The sequence below is a fragment of the Lagenorhynchus albirostris genome, chromosome 6, assembly GCF_949774975.1.
Source record: "Lagenorhynchus albirostris chromosome 6, mLagAlb1.1, whole genome shotgun sequence".
Classification (NCBI taxonomy): Eukaryota; Metazoa; Chordata; class Mammalia; order Artiodactyla; family Delphinidae; genus Lagenorhynchus; species Lagenorhynchus albirostris.
In genome coordinates this window covers 73,130,389-73,150,564 of record NC_083100.1, presented here as the reverse complement: position 1 = coordinate 73,150,564, position 20,176 = coordinate 73,130,389, and the positions used below count along the sequence as shown (strand labels likewise).

Here is a 20,176-nt window from a genome sequence, read left to right as displayed (position 1 = left end):
TCTGAGGTCCTGACTTTGTGTGTTTTTCTCACTTGTGATCACAAAGAATGAAAACAAGTTGATGAGAGGTAGGATGAGGTGAGAAAATGAAATGTTTGGGAACTGAAAGTTCTCATGTGTACTGGACACATTCTGAGACAACCTGGTGGATTTGTTACGGAAATCAATGGAGGACTTGCAACCATATACAGTTGTCTAAAAGTAAATAAGTCTGTGTGTTACCCCAGACCCATGCTGGACCAAGGCCAGATGTAAGGGAAAGGTGTGTTGGTCAACAGTTAACAAGCTAACAAACCTAACCTATTAAAGAGGTAGGATGCCACACCTTCAAAGGGAACCTATCTTCTTGGGGAAGTGTTGCTCTGAGAGCTGGGCTGTAGTTTAAAAGGCCATGTCAGGGAGAATATTTTTGAATTAATGAGGGAGTTTAGAATGCTAAGTGAAAAGTTCCATTAGCAATTTCGGAAGAAAACAAGTTTTAAGGGAGAGTGGCATTCTAAATTGTCATTCTACCATAATTTGATCTATAATTTAATAGTAAATCACAATATTTTTCTTTCCTGATATCAACTTAAGAGTGATTATCCTCATAATACAAAGTATGACTTCGAGTTTTCCTGCTTCCAATACATCCAAGAGATCTGAGAGGAATACATATGTTGGGTGAGTAATTTTGATCTTTTATTGGTTTTGATGAGATGGGAGGTTCTTTGGATTTTATATTAAATATTCAGAAGATGGATTTCTACAGTTATGTAAGTTTCTTAAGTTTAGAGATCATATAGTTGGAACACAGTTCAGAATACATAACGAAATAAAAACAATGCCAATTTTCTTCTCAATGGCATTTTCATTTCTCAGTTCTTAGAAGGGGTTAGCTCATCTAAGAAAGTGAGGCAGGGCTTCCCTGGTGGCGCAGTGGTTGAGAGTCCACCTGCCGATACAGGGGACACGGGTTCGTGCCCCCGTCCGAGAAGATCCCACATGCCGCGGAGTGGCTGGGCCCGTGAGCCATGGCCGCTGAGCCTGCGCGTCTGGAGCCTATGCTCCGCAACGGGAGAGGCCACAACAGTGAGAGGCCTGAGTACCGCAAAAAAAAAAAAAAAAGTGGGGCAATATGTCAATCACATCTCAATTAAAGAAAAATGAAAGTGGGGCAAAACAAGTCACACAAAACATGCATGAATGAACGAATTCACAGTTCAGCCTGGAATTCAGCCTGGAGTTCAGTCTTTAATCCCAGGACCGTGGGCTGTATCTGAGAAATAATTAAAGGGGCCTCCCAGTGTCTAAGGGAGATGTAACTGTGTTGCAGCTTATTATGAAGTGATTTCACGTGCTTTGTGGTGGACTTTACATAGAATGCACTTCTAAAATACCGTGTAGGTTATTCATCTCAGGGGTAGACATAAATCTGCCAAAGCTGTCTGCAAATTTAGCTCCAATTCCTGCCCCAGGTTCACAGAACATAATAGAGCATTAATCTTCATGAGGCTTAAGGAATTTTTGTAAGTTCCTTCTAAATGTCTGGCTTAAAGGCTCCATCAGGACAGCATTTCACAAAATGCTCCACGTACCCATTCCAAACAGAGGTAGCCTCCCACTGTGTTCATTTCTTCAGGGAAGCCAAGGAGAAGGAAAGGGAAACATTATGAAAATGAAGGTAATGGTAAAATGGAAAGACTGCTCACCCAGCACTTTACTTTGGTTACCAATATTTAATACTGACCATGCTATATAGCATGTCATAGTTTGCTAAAAGACTTTATTCCCAACTGCATCTTTGGCTTACGTTTTTGGGAAAAACTGAAAAAGAAGATAGAGGAGAAAACAGTAAATGCAAGTCTATTTAATAAAAATTATGTATCTTGGAAAGACTGAAGTATTGCAATTGTCTGATTCATACTGGGTTAAATTTGGCATGATACCCCAAATTGGTCCTTCCTTTGGCCACTGATAGAGTGAACATCTTAGAAGTGCTTCTTAATGAGCCTAATGGAATAAAAATCTTCTATAGATGTCTCCCTGTCCCAATTTTTGGACCAAGAGATCATTAGACATTGGGACAGACATCAAAGAAAACTAAAGAATGAATTAAGAGGAGTATTATAATTAACACAAGAGAATATAATGAATGGTTATCCCAGTCTGAGAATTTCTTCTTGAAGATAGGAGAGGTGGAGTAGATCAGTGATTTAAAAAATACAAAGTCCCAGAACTCCTCGACCAACTCAATCAGAATTTCTAGGAGTTGGGCCCAGGTATCAGTACTAAGCACCACGGGTGACTCTGATATGTAGTTAAGAGCTTGACTCACTGGAGTAGATGAATGACACTCTTTCATAGAGTGATGATTCATAGATTCAGCTGGGAATCCAAAGGAAAAATCTCCAGATAGTGAAAGCAGTTTTGGGAGAGTAAAACCGAAAGCATAATAGAAACTGGAAGATAAAGTGTATGGCAGTGTTTCTCAAACTTTAATGTGCATGGGAATCACGTAAGAGTTAGTCAAAATTCAGATTGTAATTCAGTATGTCTAGGGTAGGGACTGAGATTTTGCATTTCTAACACGCTGTCCAGGCGATGCTGCTGACGCTCCTGGTTCATTGACCACACTTTGTCTAGCAAGGGACAGTGGGTAAATATCTTCCTGCCCCTCAGCAAGAGAAGAAAGAAGGTGTCCTTCTGCTTTGAGGCTTTGATGCTTTTTCTGATGTAGGAAAGTGCATCATGGAATGCTTTCTGTTTGAAACCAGCTATCCACTAACTAATTAAGAATCTGTTGTCCTAAATGTTTTTGAAATTAATAGTATTGCTGTTCTACTTCCTGAACAGTTAATTTAACAAATAAAATTTTTAAATATTTAGGAATTTAAAAAGATACATGAGACAGCTTGCATGAGGGAATTCAAAATCTTTCTGGGAAGGCAGAAAATTAACACATGAAATGCCAAATAAATGCTTTAGGAGCACAGTGGGGGGGAATTCATACTGACCAGAGAGGAAAGATACTTGGAAAAGCCTTCACAGAGGAGGTGATATTTGAATTTGACCTTGAAGAATGAGTAGGATACTAATAGGTGAAAAACTGAGGGCAAGGAGAAGGATGTTTCAGGAACAAAGGTCTAAAGCAGGGGTTCTTAACTTTGGCTGCACATCAGATCATCCAGGAAGATTTAAAAAATAATTTCAGAGTCTAAATTAATTGGGGCCTGAGCAACAGTATTTTCTTCAAAACCCCCTGGTGATCTTAATGCACAGTCAGGTTGAGGACCATTGGAGATACAGAAACATACAAGGTTTTTGTTAAGATGTTTTAAGGTATTTGGAGGGAAATGGGAGGACCGTAGAGCAGAGAAGTTCCAGATGGTTCTTGGTAAAGATGGCTGGATCCACTGTGGTGTGAGGCAGTGTTCATGCAGTAGGGGAAAGGGCAGGAAGGCTGGCAGCCACGGCATCACCAGAATGGCTGATATGGCCAGGGTGGTGCTGGGATGTCACACCCAAGATGAGTGGGAGCGAACGGATAACCACTGAACTGCACTGGGTAATGGAGTGATGGGCTGACATCAAGAATGGCTTTAAGACAAATACCATATGATACCACTTATATGTGGAATCTAAAATATGACACAAATGAACTTATCTACGAAAAAGAAACAGACTCACAGACATAAAGAACAGATTTGTGGTTGCCAATGGGGAGAGGGGATGGGGGAGGGATGGATTATGAGTTTGGGATTAGCAGATGCAAACTAGTTTATATAGAATGGATAAACAACAAGGTCCTACTGTACAGCACAGGGAACTATATTCAGGATCCCGGGATAAACCATAATGGAAAAGAATATGAAAAAGAATGTATGTATATGTATAAATGAATTACCTTGCTGTACAGCAGAAATTAACACAACACTGTAAATCAACTATACTACAACAAAATGAATTTTTTAAAAAAGAATGGCTTTAAGGCCTTCTAGTTGTAGTCCTTTCTTTCTGGTAAGCTTGTCTTTCCATTGGCTTCTTAGTAATATCTCCACATTCTCTTCTGGGCATCTGGTGGAAGGAGGCTGCTGGAAAATAGAGTTTCTACTTTGAAGTGTCCTCTTTCTTACCTTACCTTCTGTTTTTAAGTCTTACTTTCCTTATTACAATAATTTTGTACTCTTATGGTTTTGCATGATTACTAAAATTAGGTCTTGCACTTGATCACTTCCCCTTTCTCCAAGCTCTTTAGTCTCACTTCTTTTCCTTCATGCTTTTTCTTGAGCATTTCTTTTTTATAAGCTCTAAATCCTGTTGCTTTAGAACTCTGTGCCTGTTTAGTCTTCCTTTTTCTGTTATACCTACATTCAGTCTCTGCAGGATCCTATTCAGCTTTCTGTTTTGACCCCATCATCCTGCTTCACTTACTTCTCATTTAGATCTTCTAATGAAAAAAGATCATTTCATAGTATGTTAACAAAGAACCTCTTATTGGTCAGCAGGCTAATGCTGCTTAAAATGTCAGTGGCTTCTTGCTCAATCCAAAACAGGCTGATGGAGTAAAGGACTGGTGTCTACTCTGCACATCCACTGAGAGAGAGAGGAAGAGAAACAAATTTGAGGGAGATACTAGTTTTTTGGGAGCCAGGCCTAGAGGTAGACACATCACTTCCACCCACATTCCAATGGCCAGAACTCAGTCATATGACCTCACTTTACCGCAAGAGAAGCTGGGAATGTGGTCTAGCAATGTGCCCAGGAGGAAAAAGAATTGGGGTTTGATGAACACATTGCATTCTTTGCCACACCCTACTTTTTCATGTCAGTCTTTCTAAAGCTAGTACCTGTCAGGTCCTCCATGTTGGGAAGTATAAGAATGAGAGTTAGTTATTCTATGTTCACTGTACGTCAGCTGTGTTACAAACATTATCTCATTCAGGCCTTAGGCAATCTTGCAAAGCAGTTATTATTTTCACTATACCAATCTTACAGATGAGGAAGCCAAACAACAAAGATAAAATAATATACCCAAGGTTGCACAATTAGTATATATATGGTTGAACTGGCAGGGGAATCCAGGCAGTCTGATTCCAGAGCCCAGTAGCTTATGTTACACAGCCTCTCTTTCGAAGATAGAAAATAGCCACCAGGGCTGGACAGAATTGGGTAGAAATGACTGTTCTGTAATCTATTGGTTGTATAATCTTGCACAAGTTTCTCAACTTCTGTAAGGCTTGGCTTCTTATGAATTATTAGTATTACTTACCTAATAGAATGGTCATGGGATTAAACGAGGTAATGTGTTTATTATATGCAGTTTTCATGACATTGTAAAATTTTCATGCTTAATGCTATGCCTGGTACATAGTAAGTGCACAACAAATATTAGCCATTTTTATTCATTATTATACCACATTGCTTCCTTACAAATCAATTAATCCTAAATGAAGGTTTTTGCCCAATATTTGGGCTAGTGGTTATCATAGGTGTAGACTGATATTTCCCTTTTGTGTGGTATCCCTCCAAATTCCTTTACACCTTCTTTTATTATTTTTTTCAGAAAAGGTTTTGTTCATGTTAAAAATCCTTACCTGGACTCTATGGATGAAGATGTTCTCTATCACTTGGATTTAGGAACAAAAACACACAACCTACCAGAAATGTTTGGGGATGTAAAGGTAAAAGTATTTCTAACTTTAGGAAAAACAATTGAGTTTCCTCTGGTGATATTTCTCCTTATTTTCCTAATATAAACTTTACACCTTTGGCTAGAGAAATGTCAGAGGTCCCAATAAGAACAAAAGCTGTGCTCGTTCTCTGAAACAATTTAGAATGTGTACATCATGAACAGTCATTTCCACCTTAACAAGATATAAAGGTTCCCAAACTAAATCTAATGCAAACATGGTTATTTGACTCTTCTGGTCCCTAAAGATAAATACAATTTTACTGACAATACTGCTGGGTGTTCAGAATTCATTACGATTCAGTTCACTATTTAACATCTTCAATTATAGATGAACCTCACTAATTCTCATTTTATCAAATCATGAAATAACTCAACAAAACTAAAAATACTATCTTATACCACTTCTTGAAAACAACCATTATTCAATATTTCATATTATTAAGATTTTTGTTATTTCATAAAAAATATTATGAAATAATTGTTTCTGGAATGCTACTAGGAAAATTTTATGTCAGTATTATTTATCTTAATATATATGTTAATTATTAAAATGACTCATGTTCATTATTTAAAATTGGGAAAATATAAATAAGAACAAAGATTTTTATTTTTTAAATTAAATTTAATACAGCAGGTTCTTATTAGTTACCTATTTTATATATATTAGTGTATATATGTCAATCTCAATCTCCCAATTCATCCCACCACCACCACTCCCCCCCTGACCCCAGCTGTCCCCCCTTGGTGTCCATACGTTTGTTCTCTACATCTGTGTCTCTATTTCTGCCTTGCAAACTGGTTCATCTGTACCATTTTTCTAGATTCCACATATATGTGTTAATATACGATATTTGTTTTTCTCTTTCTGACTTACTTCACTCTGTATGACAGTCTCTAGATCCATCCATGTCTCTACAAATGACCCAATTTTGTTCCTTTTTATGGCTGAGTAACATTCCCTTGTACATATGTACCACATCTTCTTTATCCATTCGTCTGTCAATGGGCATTTAGGTTGCTTCCATGACATGACTATTGTAAATAGTGCTGCAATGAACATTGGGGTGCATGTGTCTTTTTTTTTTTTTTTTTTTTTTTTTTACATCTTTATTGGAGTAAAATTGCTTTACAATGGTGTGTTAGTTTCTGCTTTATAACAAAGTGAATCAGTCATACATAAACATATGTTCCCATATGTCTTCCCTGTTGCGTCTTCATGTGTCTTTTTGAATTATGGCTTTCTCTGGATATATGCCCAGTAGTGGGATTGCTGGGTCATATGATAATTCTAGTTTTTAGTTTTTTAAGGAACCTCCACACTGTTCTCCATAGTGGCTGTATCAATTTACATTCCCACCGACAGGGCAAGAGGGTTCCCTTCTCTCCACACCCTCTCCAGCATTTGCTGTTTGTAGATTTTCTGATGATGCCCATTCTAACTGGTGTGAGCTGATACCTCATTGTAGTTTTGATTTGCATTTCTCTAATAATTAGTGATGTTGAGCAGCTTTTTATGTGCCTCTTGGCCATCTGTATGTCTTCTTTGGAGAAATGTCTCTTTAGGTCTTCTGCCCATTTGTGGATTGGGTTGTTTGTTTTTTTTAATATTGAGCTACATGAGCTCTTTATATATTTTGGAGATTAATCCTTTGTCCATTGATTTGTCGGCAAATATTTTCTACCATTCTGAGGATTGTCTTTTCATCTTGTTTATGGTTTCCTTTGCTGTGCAAAAGCTTTTAAGTTTCATTACATCCCATTTGTTTATTTCTGTTTTTATTTCCATTTCTCTAGGAGGTGGGTCAAAACATGTACTGCTGTGATTTATGTCAAAGAGTGTTCTTCCCATGTTTTCCTCTAAGAGTTTTATAGTGTCCAGTCTTACATTTAGGTCTTTAATTCATTTTGAGTTTATTTTTGTGTATGGTGTTAGAGAGTGTTCTAATTTCATTCTTTTACATGAAGCTGTCCCGTTTTCCCAGCACCACTTATTGAAGAGACTGTCTTTTCTCCATTGTATATCCTTGCCTCCTTTGTCATTGATTAGTTGACCATAGGTGCGTGGGTTTTATTTTTATTTTTATTTTTTTTTTAAACATCTTTATTGGAGTATAATTGCTTTACAATGGTATGTTAGTTTCAGCTTCACAACAAAATGAATCAGTTATATATACACATATGTTCCCATATCTCTTCCCGCTTGCATCTCCCTCCCTCCCACCCTCCCTATCCCACCCCTCTAGGTGGACACAAAGCACCGAGCTGATCTCCCTGTGCTATGCGGCTGCTTCCCACTAGCTATCTACCTTACGTTTGGTAGTGTATATATGTCCATGCCTCTTTATCGCTTTGTCACCGTTTACCCTTCCCCCTCCCCATAACCTCAAGTCCATTCTCTAGTAAGTCTGTGTCTTTATTCCTGTTTCACCCCTAGGTTTTTCATGACATTTTTTTTCCTTAAATTCCATATATATGTGTTAGCATACGGTATTTGTCTCTCTCTTTCTGACTTACATCACTCTGTATGACAGACTCTAGGTCTATCCACCTCATTACAAATAGCTCAATTTCATTTCTTTTTATGGCTGAGTAATATTCCATTGTATATATGTGCCACATCTTCTTTATCCATTCATCCGATGATGGACACTTAGGTTGTTTCCATCTCTGGGCTATTGTAAATAGAGCTGCAATGAACATTTTGGTACATGACTCTTTTTGAATTATGGTTTTCTCAGGGTATATGCCCAGTAGTGGGATTGCTGGGTCATATGGTAGTTCTATTTGTAGCTTTTTAAGGAACCTCCATACTGTTCTCCACAGTGGCTGTATCAATTTACATTCCCACCAACAGTGTAAGAGGGTTCCCTTTTCTCCACACCCTCTCCAGCATTTACTGTTTCTAGATTTTTTGATGATGGCCATTCTGACTGGTGTGAGATGATATCTCATTGTCGTTTTGATTTGCATTTCTTTAATGATTAATGATGTTGAGCATTCTTTCATGTGTTTGTTGGCCGTCTGTATATCTTCTTTGGAGAAATGTCTATTTAGGTCTTCTGCCCATTTTTGGATTGGGTTGTTTGTTTTTTTGTTATTAAGCTGCATGAGCTGCTTGTAAATTTTGGAAATTAATCCTCTGTCAGTTGCTTCATTTGCAAATATTTTCTCCCATTCTGAGGGTTGTCTTTTGGTCTTGTTTATGGTTTCCTTTGCTGTGCAAAAGCTTTTAAGTTTCATTAGGTCCCATTTGTTTACTTTTGTATTTATTTCCATTTCTCTAGGAGGTGGGTCAAAAAGGACCTTGCTGTGATTTATGTCATAGAGTGTTCTGCCTATGTTTTCCTCTAAGAGTTTGAAAGTGTCTGGCCTTACATTTAGGTCTTTAATCCATTTTGAGCTTATTTTTGTGTATGGTGTTAGGGAGTGATCTAATCTCATACTTTTACATGTAGCTGTCCAGTTTTCCCAGCACCACTTATTGAATAGGCTGTCCTTTCTCCACTGTACATTTCTGCCTCCTTTGTCAAAGATAAGGTGACCATATGTGCGTGGGTTTATCTCTGGGCTTTCTATCCTGTTCCATTGATCTATATTTCTGTTTTTGTGCCAGTACCATATTGTCTTGATTACTGAAGCTTTGTAGTATAGTCTGAAATCAGGGAGTCTGATTCCTCCAGCTCCGTTTTTTTCCCTCAAGATTACTTTGGCTATTGGGGTCTTTGTGTCTCCACACAGATTTTAAGATTTTTTTTTCTAGTTCTGTAAAAAATGCCATTGGTAATTTGATAGGGATTGCACTGAATCTGTAGATTGCTTTGGGTAGTAGAGTCATTTTCACAATATTGATTCTTCCAATCCAAGAACATGGTAAATCTCTCTATCTGTTTGTATCATCTTTAATTTCTTTCATTAGTGTCTTATAGTTTCCTGCATACAGGTCTTTTGTTTCCCTGGGTATTTTATTCTTTTTGTTGCAATGGTGAATGGAATTGTTTCCTTAATTTCTCTGTCTGATCCTTCGTTGTTAGTGTATAGGAATGCAAGAGATTTCTGTGCATTAATTTTTATTTATTTATTTATTTATTTGGCTGCAATGGGGTCTTCGTTGCTTTGCATGGGGTTTCTCTAGCTGTGGTGAGTGGGGGCTACTCTTTGCTGAGGGGCGTGGGCTTCTCATTGTGGTGGCTTCTCTTGTTGCAGAGCACGGGCTCGAGGCATGTGGGCTTCACTAGTTGTGGCATGCGGGCTCAGTAGTTGTGGCTTGCAGGCTCTAGAGCGCATGCTCAGTATTTGTGGTACACGGGTTTAATTGCTCTGCGGCATGTGGGATCTTCCTGGACCAGGGCTTGAACCCATGTCCCCTGCATTGGCAGGCAGATTCTTAACCACTGCGCCACCAGGGAAGTCCCTCTGTGCATTAATTTTGTATCCTGCAACTTTACCAAGTTCATTGATTAGCTCTAGTAGTTTTCTGGTGGCATCCTTAGGATTATCTATGTACAGTATCATGTCATCTGCAAACAGTGACAGTTTTACTTCTTTTCCAATTTGTATTCCTTTTCTTTTTCTTCTCTGATTGCCATGGCTAGGACTTCCAAACCTATGCTGAATAACAGTGGCAAGAGTGGACATCCTTGTCTTCTTCCTGATCATAGAGGAAATGCTTTCAGATTTTCACCATTGAGAATGATGTTTGCTGTGGGTTTGTCGTATATGGCCTTTATTGTGTTGAGGTAGGTTCCCTCTATGCCCTCTTTCTGGAGAGTTTTTATCATAAATGGGTGTTGAATGTTGTCAAAAGCTTTTTCTGCGTCTACTGAGATGATCATGTGGTTTTTAATTCTCCAATTTGTTAATATGGTGTATCACACTGATTGATTTTTTGTATATTGAAGAATCCTTGCATCCGTGGTATAAATCTCACTTGATCATGCTGCATGATCCTTTTAGTGTGTTATTGGATTCCGTTTGCTCGCATTTTGTTGAGGATTTTTGCATCTATATTCATCAGTGATATTGGTCTGTAACTTTCTTTTTTTGTAGTATCTTTGTCTGGTTTTGGAATCAGGGTGATGGTGGCCTCACAGAATGAGTTTGGGAGTGTTCCTTCCTCTGCAATTTTTTGGAAGAGTTTGAGAAAGATGGGTGTTAGCTCTTTTCTAAATGTTTGATAGAATTCACCTGTGAAGTCATCTGGTCCTGGACTTTTGTTTGTTGGAAGATTTTTCATCACAGTTTCAATTTGATTACTTGTGATTGGTTTGTTCCTATTTTCTGTTTCTTCCTGGTTCAGTCTTGGAAGGTTATACCTTCCTAAGAATTTGTCCATTTCTTCCAGGTTGTCCATTTTATTGGCATAGAGTTGCTTGTAGTAGTCTTTTATGATGCTTTGTATTTCTGCGGTGTCCGTTGTAACTTCTTTTTCATTGCTAACTTTATTGATTTAAGTCTTCCTATTTTTCTTGATGAGTCTAGCTAAAGGTTTATCAATTTTGTTTATCTTCTCAAAGAACCACCTTTTAGTTTTATTGATCTTTGCTATTGTTTTCTTTGTTTCTATTTCATTTATTTCTGCTTTGACCTTTATGATTTCTTTCCATCTACTAACTTTGGGTTTTGTTTGTTCTTCTTTCTCTAGTTCCTTTAGATGTTAGGTTAGATTATTTATTTGCAATTTTTCTTGTTTCTTGAGGTAGGATTGTATTGCCATAAACTTCTTAGGACTGCTTTTGCTGCACCCCATAGGTTTTGGGTCGCCGTGTTTGCATTGTCACTTGTCTCTAGGTATTTTTTGATTTCCTCTTTGATTTCTTCAGTGATCTCTTGGTTATTTAGTAACGTATTGTTTAGCTTCCATGTGCTTGTGTTTTTTACGTTTCTTTCCCTTAATTTATTTCTAATCTCATAGTGTTGTGATCGGAAAAGATGTTTGATATGATTTCAGTTTTCTTAAACTTCCCGAGGCTTGATTTGTGACCCAAGATGTGATCTATCCTGGAGAATGTTACCAGTGCACTTGAGAAGAAAGTGTAATCTGCTCCTTTGGGATGGAATGTCTGATAATTATCAATTAAATCAACCTGGTCTTTTGTGTCTTTTAAAGCCTCTGTTCCCTTATTTTCTTTTTTTTTAACATCTTTATTGGAGTATAATTGCCTCACAATGTTGTGTTAGTTTCTGCTGTATAACAAAGTGAATCAGCTATACGTACACATATATCCCCATATCCTCTCCCTCTTGCGTCTCCCTCCCACCCTCCCTATCCCACCCCTCTAGGGGGTCACAAAGCACTGAGCTGATCTCCTGTGCTATGTGGCTGCTTCCCACTAGCTATCTATTTTACATTTGGTGGTGTATATATGTCAATGCCCCTCTCTCACTTCGTCCCAGCTTACCCTTCCCCCTCCCCGTGTCCTCAAGTCCATGCTTATTAATCTTCTGTCTGCATGATATGTCCATTGGTGTAAGTGAGGTGTTAAAGTGCCCCACTATTATTGTGTTACTGTTGATTTCCTCTTTTACAGCTGTTAGCATTTGCCTTATGTATTGAGGTGCTCCTATGTTGGGTGCATATATATTTATAAATGTTATATCTTCTTCTTGGATTGATCCCTTGATCATTATGTAGTGTCCTTCCTTGTCTCTTGCAACATTCTTTATTTTAAAGTCTACTGTATCTGATATGAGTATGGCTACTCCAGCTTTCTTTTTTTTTTTTTTTGCGGTACGCAGGCCTCTCACTGTTGTGGTCTCTCCTGTTGCAGAGCACAGGCTCCGGACACACAGGCCCAGCATCCATGGCTCACGGGCCTAGCCGCTCCGTGGCACGTGGGATCCTCCCAGACCGGGGCACGAACCCGCATCCCCTGCATCGTCAGGCGGACTCTCAACCACTGCGCCACCACGGAAGCCCCAGCTTTCTTTTGATTTCCATTTGCATGGAATATCTTTTTCCATCCCCTCACTTTCAGTCTGTATGTGTCCTTAGGTCTGAAGTGGTTGTCTGTAGACAGCATATATATGGGTCTTGTTTTTGTATCCATTCAGCGAGCCTGTGTCTTTTGGTTGGAGCATTTAATCCAGTGACATTTAAGTTAATTATCGATATGTATGTTCCTATTACCATTTTATTAATTGTTTTGGGTTTGTTTTTGTAGGTCCTTTTCTTCTCTTGTGTTTCCCACTTAGAGAAGTTCCTTTAGCATTTGTTGTAGAGCTGGTTCAGTGGTGCTGAATTCTCTTAGCTTTTGCTTGTCTGTAAAGCTTTTGATTTCTCCGTCAAATCTGAATGAGATCCTTGCTGGGTAGAGTAATCCTGGTTGTATTTTCTCTCCTTTCATCACTTTAAATATATTGTGCCACTCCCTTCTGGCTTGTAGAATTTCTGCTGAGAAATCAGCTGTTAATTTTATGGGAGTTCCTTTATATGTTGTCATTTTTCCCTTGTTGCTTTTAATAATTTTTCTTTGTCTTTAATTTTTGTCAATTTGATTACTATGTGTCTTGGCATGTTTCTCCTTGGGTTTATCCTGCCTGGGACTCTCTGCACTTCCTGGACTTGGGTGGCTATTTCCTTTCCCATGGTAGGGAAGTTTTCGACTATAATCTCTTCAAACATTTTCTTGGGTCCCTTCTCTCTCTCTTCTCCTTCTGGGACCCCTATAATGTGAATGTTGGTGTGTTTAATGTTGTCCCAGAGGTCTCTTAGGCTGTCTTCATTTCTTTTCATTCTTTTTTCTTTATTCTGTTCTGCAGCAGTGAATTCCACCACTCTGTCTTCCAGGTCACTTCTCGGTTATTCTGCTATTGATTCCTTCTAGTGTATTTTTCATTTAAGTTATTGTGTTATTCATCTCTGTTTGTTTGTTCTTTAATTCTTCTAGGTCTTTGTTAAACATTTCTTGCATCTTCTCGATCTTTACCTCCATTCTTTTTCCAAGGTCCTGGATCATCTTCACTATCATTATTCTGAATTCTTTTTCTGGAAGGTTGCCTATCTCCACTTCATTTAGTTGTTTTTCTGGGGTTTTACCATTTTCCTTCATCTGATACATAGTCCTCTGCCTTTTCATTTTGTCTATCATTCTGTGAATGTGGTTTTCGTTCCACAGGCTGCAGGATTGTATTTCTTCTTCCTTCTGCTGTCTGTCCTCTGGTGGATGAGGCTATCTAAGAGACCTGTGCAAGCTTCCTGATGGGAGGCACTGGTGGTGGGCAGAGCTGGGTGTTGCTCTGGTGGGCAGTGTTCAGTACAACTTTAATCTGCTTGTCTGCTGATGGGTGGGGCTGAGTTCCCTCCCTGTTGGTTGTTTGGCCTGAAGCAGCCCAGCACTGGAGGCTATAGGCTGTTTGGTGGGGGTAATGGTGGACTCCGGGAGGGCTCATGCCAAGAAGTGCTTCCCAGAACTTCTGCTTCCAGTGTCCTTGTCCCCACAGTGAGCCAGAGTCACCCCCCACCTCTGCAGGAGACCCTCTACACTAGGAGGTAGGTCTGGTTCAGTCTCCTATGGGGTCACTGTTCCTTCCCTCTGGGTCTTGATGTGCACACTACTTTGTGTGTACCTTCTAAGAGTGGAGTCTCTGTTTCCCCCAGTCCTGTCAAAGTCCTACAGTCAAATCCCACTAGCCTTCAAAGTCTGATTCTCTGGTAATTCCTCCTCCCATTGCTGGACCCCCAGGTTGGGAAGCCTGATGTGGGGCTCAGAACCTTCACTCCAGTGAGTGGACTTCTGTGGTATAATTGTTCTCTAGTTTGTGAGTCACCCACCTAGTGGTTATGATTTTATTGTGATTGCACCCCTACTGCCATCTCACTGAGGCTTCTCCTTTGTCTCTGGGTGTGGGGTATCTCTTTTGGTGAGTTCCAGTGTCTTCCTGTCAATGATTGTTCAGCAGTTAGTTGTGATTCCAGTGCTCCTGCAAGAGGGAGTGAGTGCATGTCCTTCTACTCTGTCATCTTGAACCAATCTAGAACAATGATTTTTAAAAACACGTCTAAAAAAACCCCTACCAGCTAAACAACGATGCCATCAACCTATTTTCTTTTCTTTCAGTTCTTTTTAACAAATAGATTTTTTTTTTTTTTTTTTTTTTTGCCCGCGCCATGTGGCATGTGGGATGTGGGATCTTAGTTCCCTGACCAGGGATCAAACCCGTGTCCCCTGCATTGGGAGCATGGAGCCTTGTCCGCTGGACCACCAGGGAAGTCCCAACAAATAGATTTTTAAATAGTTGGAATTACATAACTTTACAGTCTGTGTTTTTCACTTAACTTTATGTCATTAACATTTCCCCATATTATAATGTTCTCTTTGAAACACATGGTTTATGGATGCCAAGCGCCTGTGCCATACATTACATAGTCTACTATTGACTTTAATGTTGAAGTATTTTCTATCATAAACACACTCAAATGGATATTTTTGTACCTATAATTTTTTTTACATTTAAGTCTATTAAGATTTACAGAAATGGTCAAAGGGAATGAACTTAAAAATTTTTTTTGTTTTCTAAAAGGCCTACACCTAATCACAGTCCCACCGCTAGAGAATTGTGCAGTTTTCATCTGACTTTTATTCACTCCTTTAGCAATTACAAGAACAAAAATAAAAGCTCTCAGACCCACTACCTCAAATCTTCACATTCCCTCTTTTAGGTCGGTGTAGCAGATATTCATTTCCTCCATAAAACAAGGAAATTGAATTCAGAGTGGTCAAAGGTGGTTAACAAATTACACCATATAGTGGCAGAGCTAGGACTTGGACCAAATTCTTCTAAGTCCAATTTCCAGGGTTCTTGCCCACTGCACTAGCTGGGCTTTTTGAGTCATCATAACTGAGAATAGTCCATTAATTGACAGGGGGCATTGAAGAAAGGGGAGGAAGAGGAGGAGGCGGTTAGCTAGAGGAGGAGGAGGAGGAGAAGGAAGGAAGGGTGGCGGGGTGGGGAGAAGAAATAAACCTATGATATTCATTAACAGTAGGGGCTACATTGCTCCCTCCCCCTCCCGTCTTTCCTAGGGCACAGGTGTGATGGTGTGGGTTGATCTGATGTGACCCGCCCATTTCCCTACTCCTCTGCAGTCAGCGGCTCTTTGCTCTTTCATGGCCTCCCTCAATCTTTTGCTTCATCTTTTCATCTTTTCCTACTGCTGTTTATGATGTTTATGCTCCAAGAGTAAATTGATCAAGGCTGTCTTTGATACTCATTAATTGGACTTTACCTGAATTCAAATGTTAGGTTTGAGGTTCATGCTTCACAATGACTTTTCCAGGACCCTTACATAAGGATAATTCTGATTAATTAAATCATCTATCATAATTAATAAACTAACATGAACATCTAATTAATAACTAAATAGACTGATGTTTTTGAGATAGAAAGTGATCTGTTACTTACATATCTAGGTATCTGTATCTCCTCTACCTGCCTAGATTTTTATCAGCACTTATTCTCATACTTCATCATAACCACTATCCAACCTTATAAGCTCATAATCCACCTGGCTGTGGACCATTTCAATAGATTCTCTTTTGGATAAAAAGACATGCTCCGGTTTAGAACCCATTTTTTTCTACTAGAGAACAACTCTATTGATTGGGCCATTTTGATGGATAGGAGGCAAAAGTGTGTGTGTGTCGGGGGGGTGTAGATTGGGGAGCAGGTAACGTAGAAACAAATGATCAGAATTGGCTGTTTAACCTATTTTTTAGAGGCAACAGGTAAAGCCTGACTTATATTTATAGATGCTCTTCTCAGAAACTTGCCTCCTTCCAGTTACGTTCTTATCTTTGAATAAGAACATGCTAGGTTCAATTTCTCAACTCCCTTAAATCCCAGGGTAGCAATTCTAGCTAATAAGAGAGGACATAATCCATCAGTACCTGAAAACTCAGCCTTGTCTTCGCAGAGATGATAATCATTATTAATAGCACTATCTTCAAAGAAAAGGAGAACTCTGGGTGTGTAAAATTTTAAATTTTAAAGATTCTGACAACTATTCCTATTTTATTCATTTTCTTACTTACTGTACTTAAAAGGTTTTGTTAGTTGCTACTTCAAAATATCAGTGGCTTAACACAATGTAAGTTTGTTTCTCACTCACACTGAGTACCAAATGGGTGCTCCTGGTCAATCAGTGGCTCTCTTCCAACTGGTGATTAGGGACCCAGGCTCCTTCTATCTTGTTGCTCTGTCATCTTCAAGGAGTGCCTTGCAAAGTTTCACTGGGTGTCAGCACCCATTCAGCAGACAAACAGAAGACAATCTATAGGATCACCAATGGGAGATTTCTATGTGTTAGAACTGGAAGTGACACCATTTCTGTTCACATTCTAGTAGCTGGAACTCAGGCATATGGTCTCATCTACCTGAAGAGGAGGCTGGGAAGTTGAGTTTAGTAGTGTGCCCAGAAAGAAGGGGGAAGAGTTTTGGTAAACAGCTAATGTCTTTTGTCATATAGACTTGAATCAATCAATCAGTTGAAAAATATAGTGGAGTATCTTTAGAAGTTATCTACTCAAATTCAACCTCCAAATATATCTTTTATAAGATCACTAACTGGTACCCTCCAATCTCTCCCTAGAAATTTCAAGTAACATGGAAAAGCATTATCTTACAATACTATGTAATATGTATTTTAAGTCTCTATACTCCTTTATTAACAGACAAAATACATATACTGCAGTAGGACCAGATAAATACAACACGGCAAAGCTAAGTCTTTCAAGACACTAGGCATATTTGAAAGTGAGTTCATTCTGGCAGTCTTTAGGCAAAGTCCTTAACATAGTTTTGTAATGCTTCAGACTCCTTCCCAAGACATTTCTATCTTCTTTGATAAAACCAGGACAAATGATAATTTTTTGGGGGGGGACATAAATCACAGAAAGTGTCACTTAAAGTCATTGTTGGTTGGTGGTCTTCAGCCATATTTTACTCCTCGTTAAAGCAGCCAGACTGAAAATTGTGTCAATAGGTGATATTTAGTAAGTCTGATTTAGAAGTAAGTCTTCAAGAACAAAAACGCTTTTGTCTACACTTATCATCTTTATGTCTCCAGAAACATTCAGAAATTCCTGTTGATTACAGCAATATCTAAGTTCAAAGAAGAATTCAAACCACAAGCTATTCCAACATCTGTTTTGGTTTTATGGTCAATCTGAACAGTTGTAATTTACATTTACTGGCACCACACACTGAGGTTATTTTCAAACTACTGTATTTTGTAAAAAGGAAACAACAACAAAAATGACCTCCTTGTACTTGGATCTTGAGCCAAGTCTTAACTATCCATACGAACAGAGGGGAATATTTCACAAATAATCAATGCTAATTTAAAAACTTACCTTAGACCATGGTCTTATCCTCTTTGCTACTCAGCCTTGATGGCTAACTTTCATTGCAGTTCATTACCAACTTTAGGCCCCAACAGAGAAACTCATAAGAAGACACAGAAAAGATAATAATGAGGGTAGAAGAGAGGCAGAGGGCCTGGATAAAAGGATAATTACATCCCACAATCGAGAATGAGGGTGGCATAGGAATTATTGCTAAATGGAAACAAAATGCATCATTTAATGAGACCACCCAATACTCACAGTAAATTGTGAATCGGGCACCTAATTCTACAACCTCAGTTAGTTATTTCCTTGGGCAGATACTCTTTATCCTTGTGAGGGGCCTCACTGGCAATCCTTCTGAAGCTCTGCCTAATGCTGCCCACATCAGTCAGGCACTACCAGCTGCCTTTTCCTTACTGGATTTGAACTAGTTTCATTTGCACTAAATTCCAAAAATACAGAAACAAATAAGCAAGCTCAAAAGCAGGGCCAGGAAATTGCTCTATGATATGAAAAACGGAAGTTGCCATTTGTTGACCACTCAGAAAGTGCCTGGCTTTGTCCCCTATCATGTTCAATTTCATCTTATCCTCACAAAAACCCTCTGAAGGATACTACGGTTTTTTTTTTTTTTGGTTTGTTTGTTTCTATTTTGGAGGTGATAATCTGAGGTACGTAGAGATTACATGTATAACACTGGACAAACTACTTAATCAGATACAGGGTTGGGGTGCAAAGCCAGGCTTCTCTAACCTCAAAGGTTAGTCCTTAAACCATTGTGTTGCCTTATCTCTCTGACTTGGAGCCTCTTCAGACTCTGTGCACCTCACTGCTCAGCTCAGATTCCAGAATGACTTTGCACCTAGCACCTTTCTGTGGGCTGTGCTTCCTTGGGTCTCTGACATCTGCTGCCACTCCTCCTCCCCACTGCTGAGCCCTGGTCCCCACCAGTCTGGCTGCTCATCCACGCTGCTCTTAGGCCATGTCCATCCTCTCTCTGACATCCACCTCTCCCATCCCTGGGACTGATGTACCCCTAAGAGGCTATTGCACAAGCAACCACCAGACAATTTTATTACCATATTTTATTAGATTTGACACCCTTGACTACAATCCATATTGTAATTTCAGAGATGTTAAAATGTGAATAAGACAAAAATAAAACCAAATTGTTGGAAATGAAGAAATACTGTAGTGAGATTTCTAGTCTACAATGATAAGGCTTGTTCCATGAAAATGTCTTCTGAATGAGAAGTTGGAAAGTCTTGATGTGTTTTCTTTAAAGCTTTAAATTAACATAGTATATTTTATAATAAAAACGTATGATTGGGAATGTGGAATCAGAAAACACATCTAAACTTATAGTTCTCATGTTATGTATTTCCATGTCCTCGGAATTGACACATTAAGCCTATAGCCCGCTAATGCCCAACAATAAGCTGCCTATGTCCACTTAAGATGCTTCTTGATGTTCACCATGACAAAAACACCAGGAAACACCCACCTGAACAAAATCAACACTTATTTTGATTTTGTGATTATCTTTTTCATTACTAATTATGTACATAAACTATGTTTCTGGTTGCCTTATTTACCGGTTAATGATGCCAATTAGTTAACTCATGAACATAACCCATAACATCTACATATACCCTTAAGAATATAATTGAAAAACAAAAACATTAAAGTTGAAAGCTGACCCTTGCTTTTTATCCCAGTTACTAAGGCAGGTTATTGTTTATTTTTATTAACAGTTTGTCTGCGTTGGTGGAAGCCCTAACAGAATGAAAGCATTTGCACTGTTTATGCACAAGGAGCTCAGATTGGAAGACAGTGAAGAAGACGTCAAGGACATCTGCGCCGGGACTGACAGATATTGTATGTACAAAATTGGTCCCGTGCTCTCTATCAGTGTAAGTACTCAATGGCTGCACGTCACGTAGTCATCACAAGCTAGCAAAAGAAAGTGGGAACTTCCAAATACAGGAGTTCTTTTTCCCCTCCTGCTTTGCATTTTCACACAATAAATTAAGTGTCCAGGTGTGACATTCATAGTTGGAAAAAGTCCTAGGGGCAGAAAATAACATTCAGTGCTACTTTGGTTTGCTTTATTAGTTACCACTTAGCTATGCAAGTTAGGAGAAAAAACCCCCAAAGC

General features: G+C 38.9%; 1 protein-coding gene across 1 annotated transcript in view; it reads left to right on the top strand.

Moving 5' to 3' along the window:
- The first annotated feature begins 595 nt into the window (after positions 1 to 595).
- The window catches only part of UPP2 (uridine phosphorylase 2), a 44,351-nt gene continuing 24,770 nt past the window's right edge, over positions 596 to 20,176 (top strand). Inside the window, exons 1-3 of the mRNA XM_060151488.1 lie at positions 596 to 663; positions 5,546 to 5,663; positions 19,773 to 19,931. Of these exons, the coding sequence (XP_060007471.1) occupies positions 602 to 663; positions 5,546 to 5,663; positions 19,773 to 19,931 (339 nt within the window). The 5' untranslated portion in view covers positions 596 to 601. The remainder of the gene's footprint in view (positions 664 to 5,545; positions 5,664 to 19,772; positions 19,932 to 20,176) is intronic.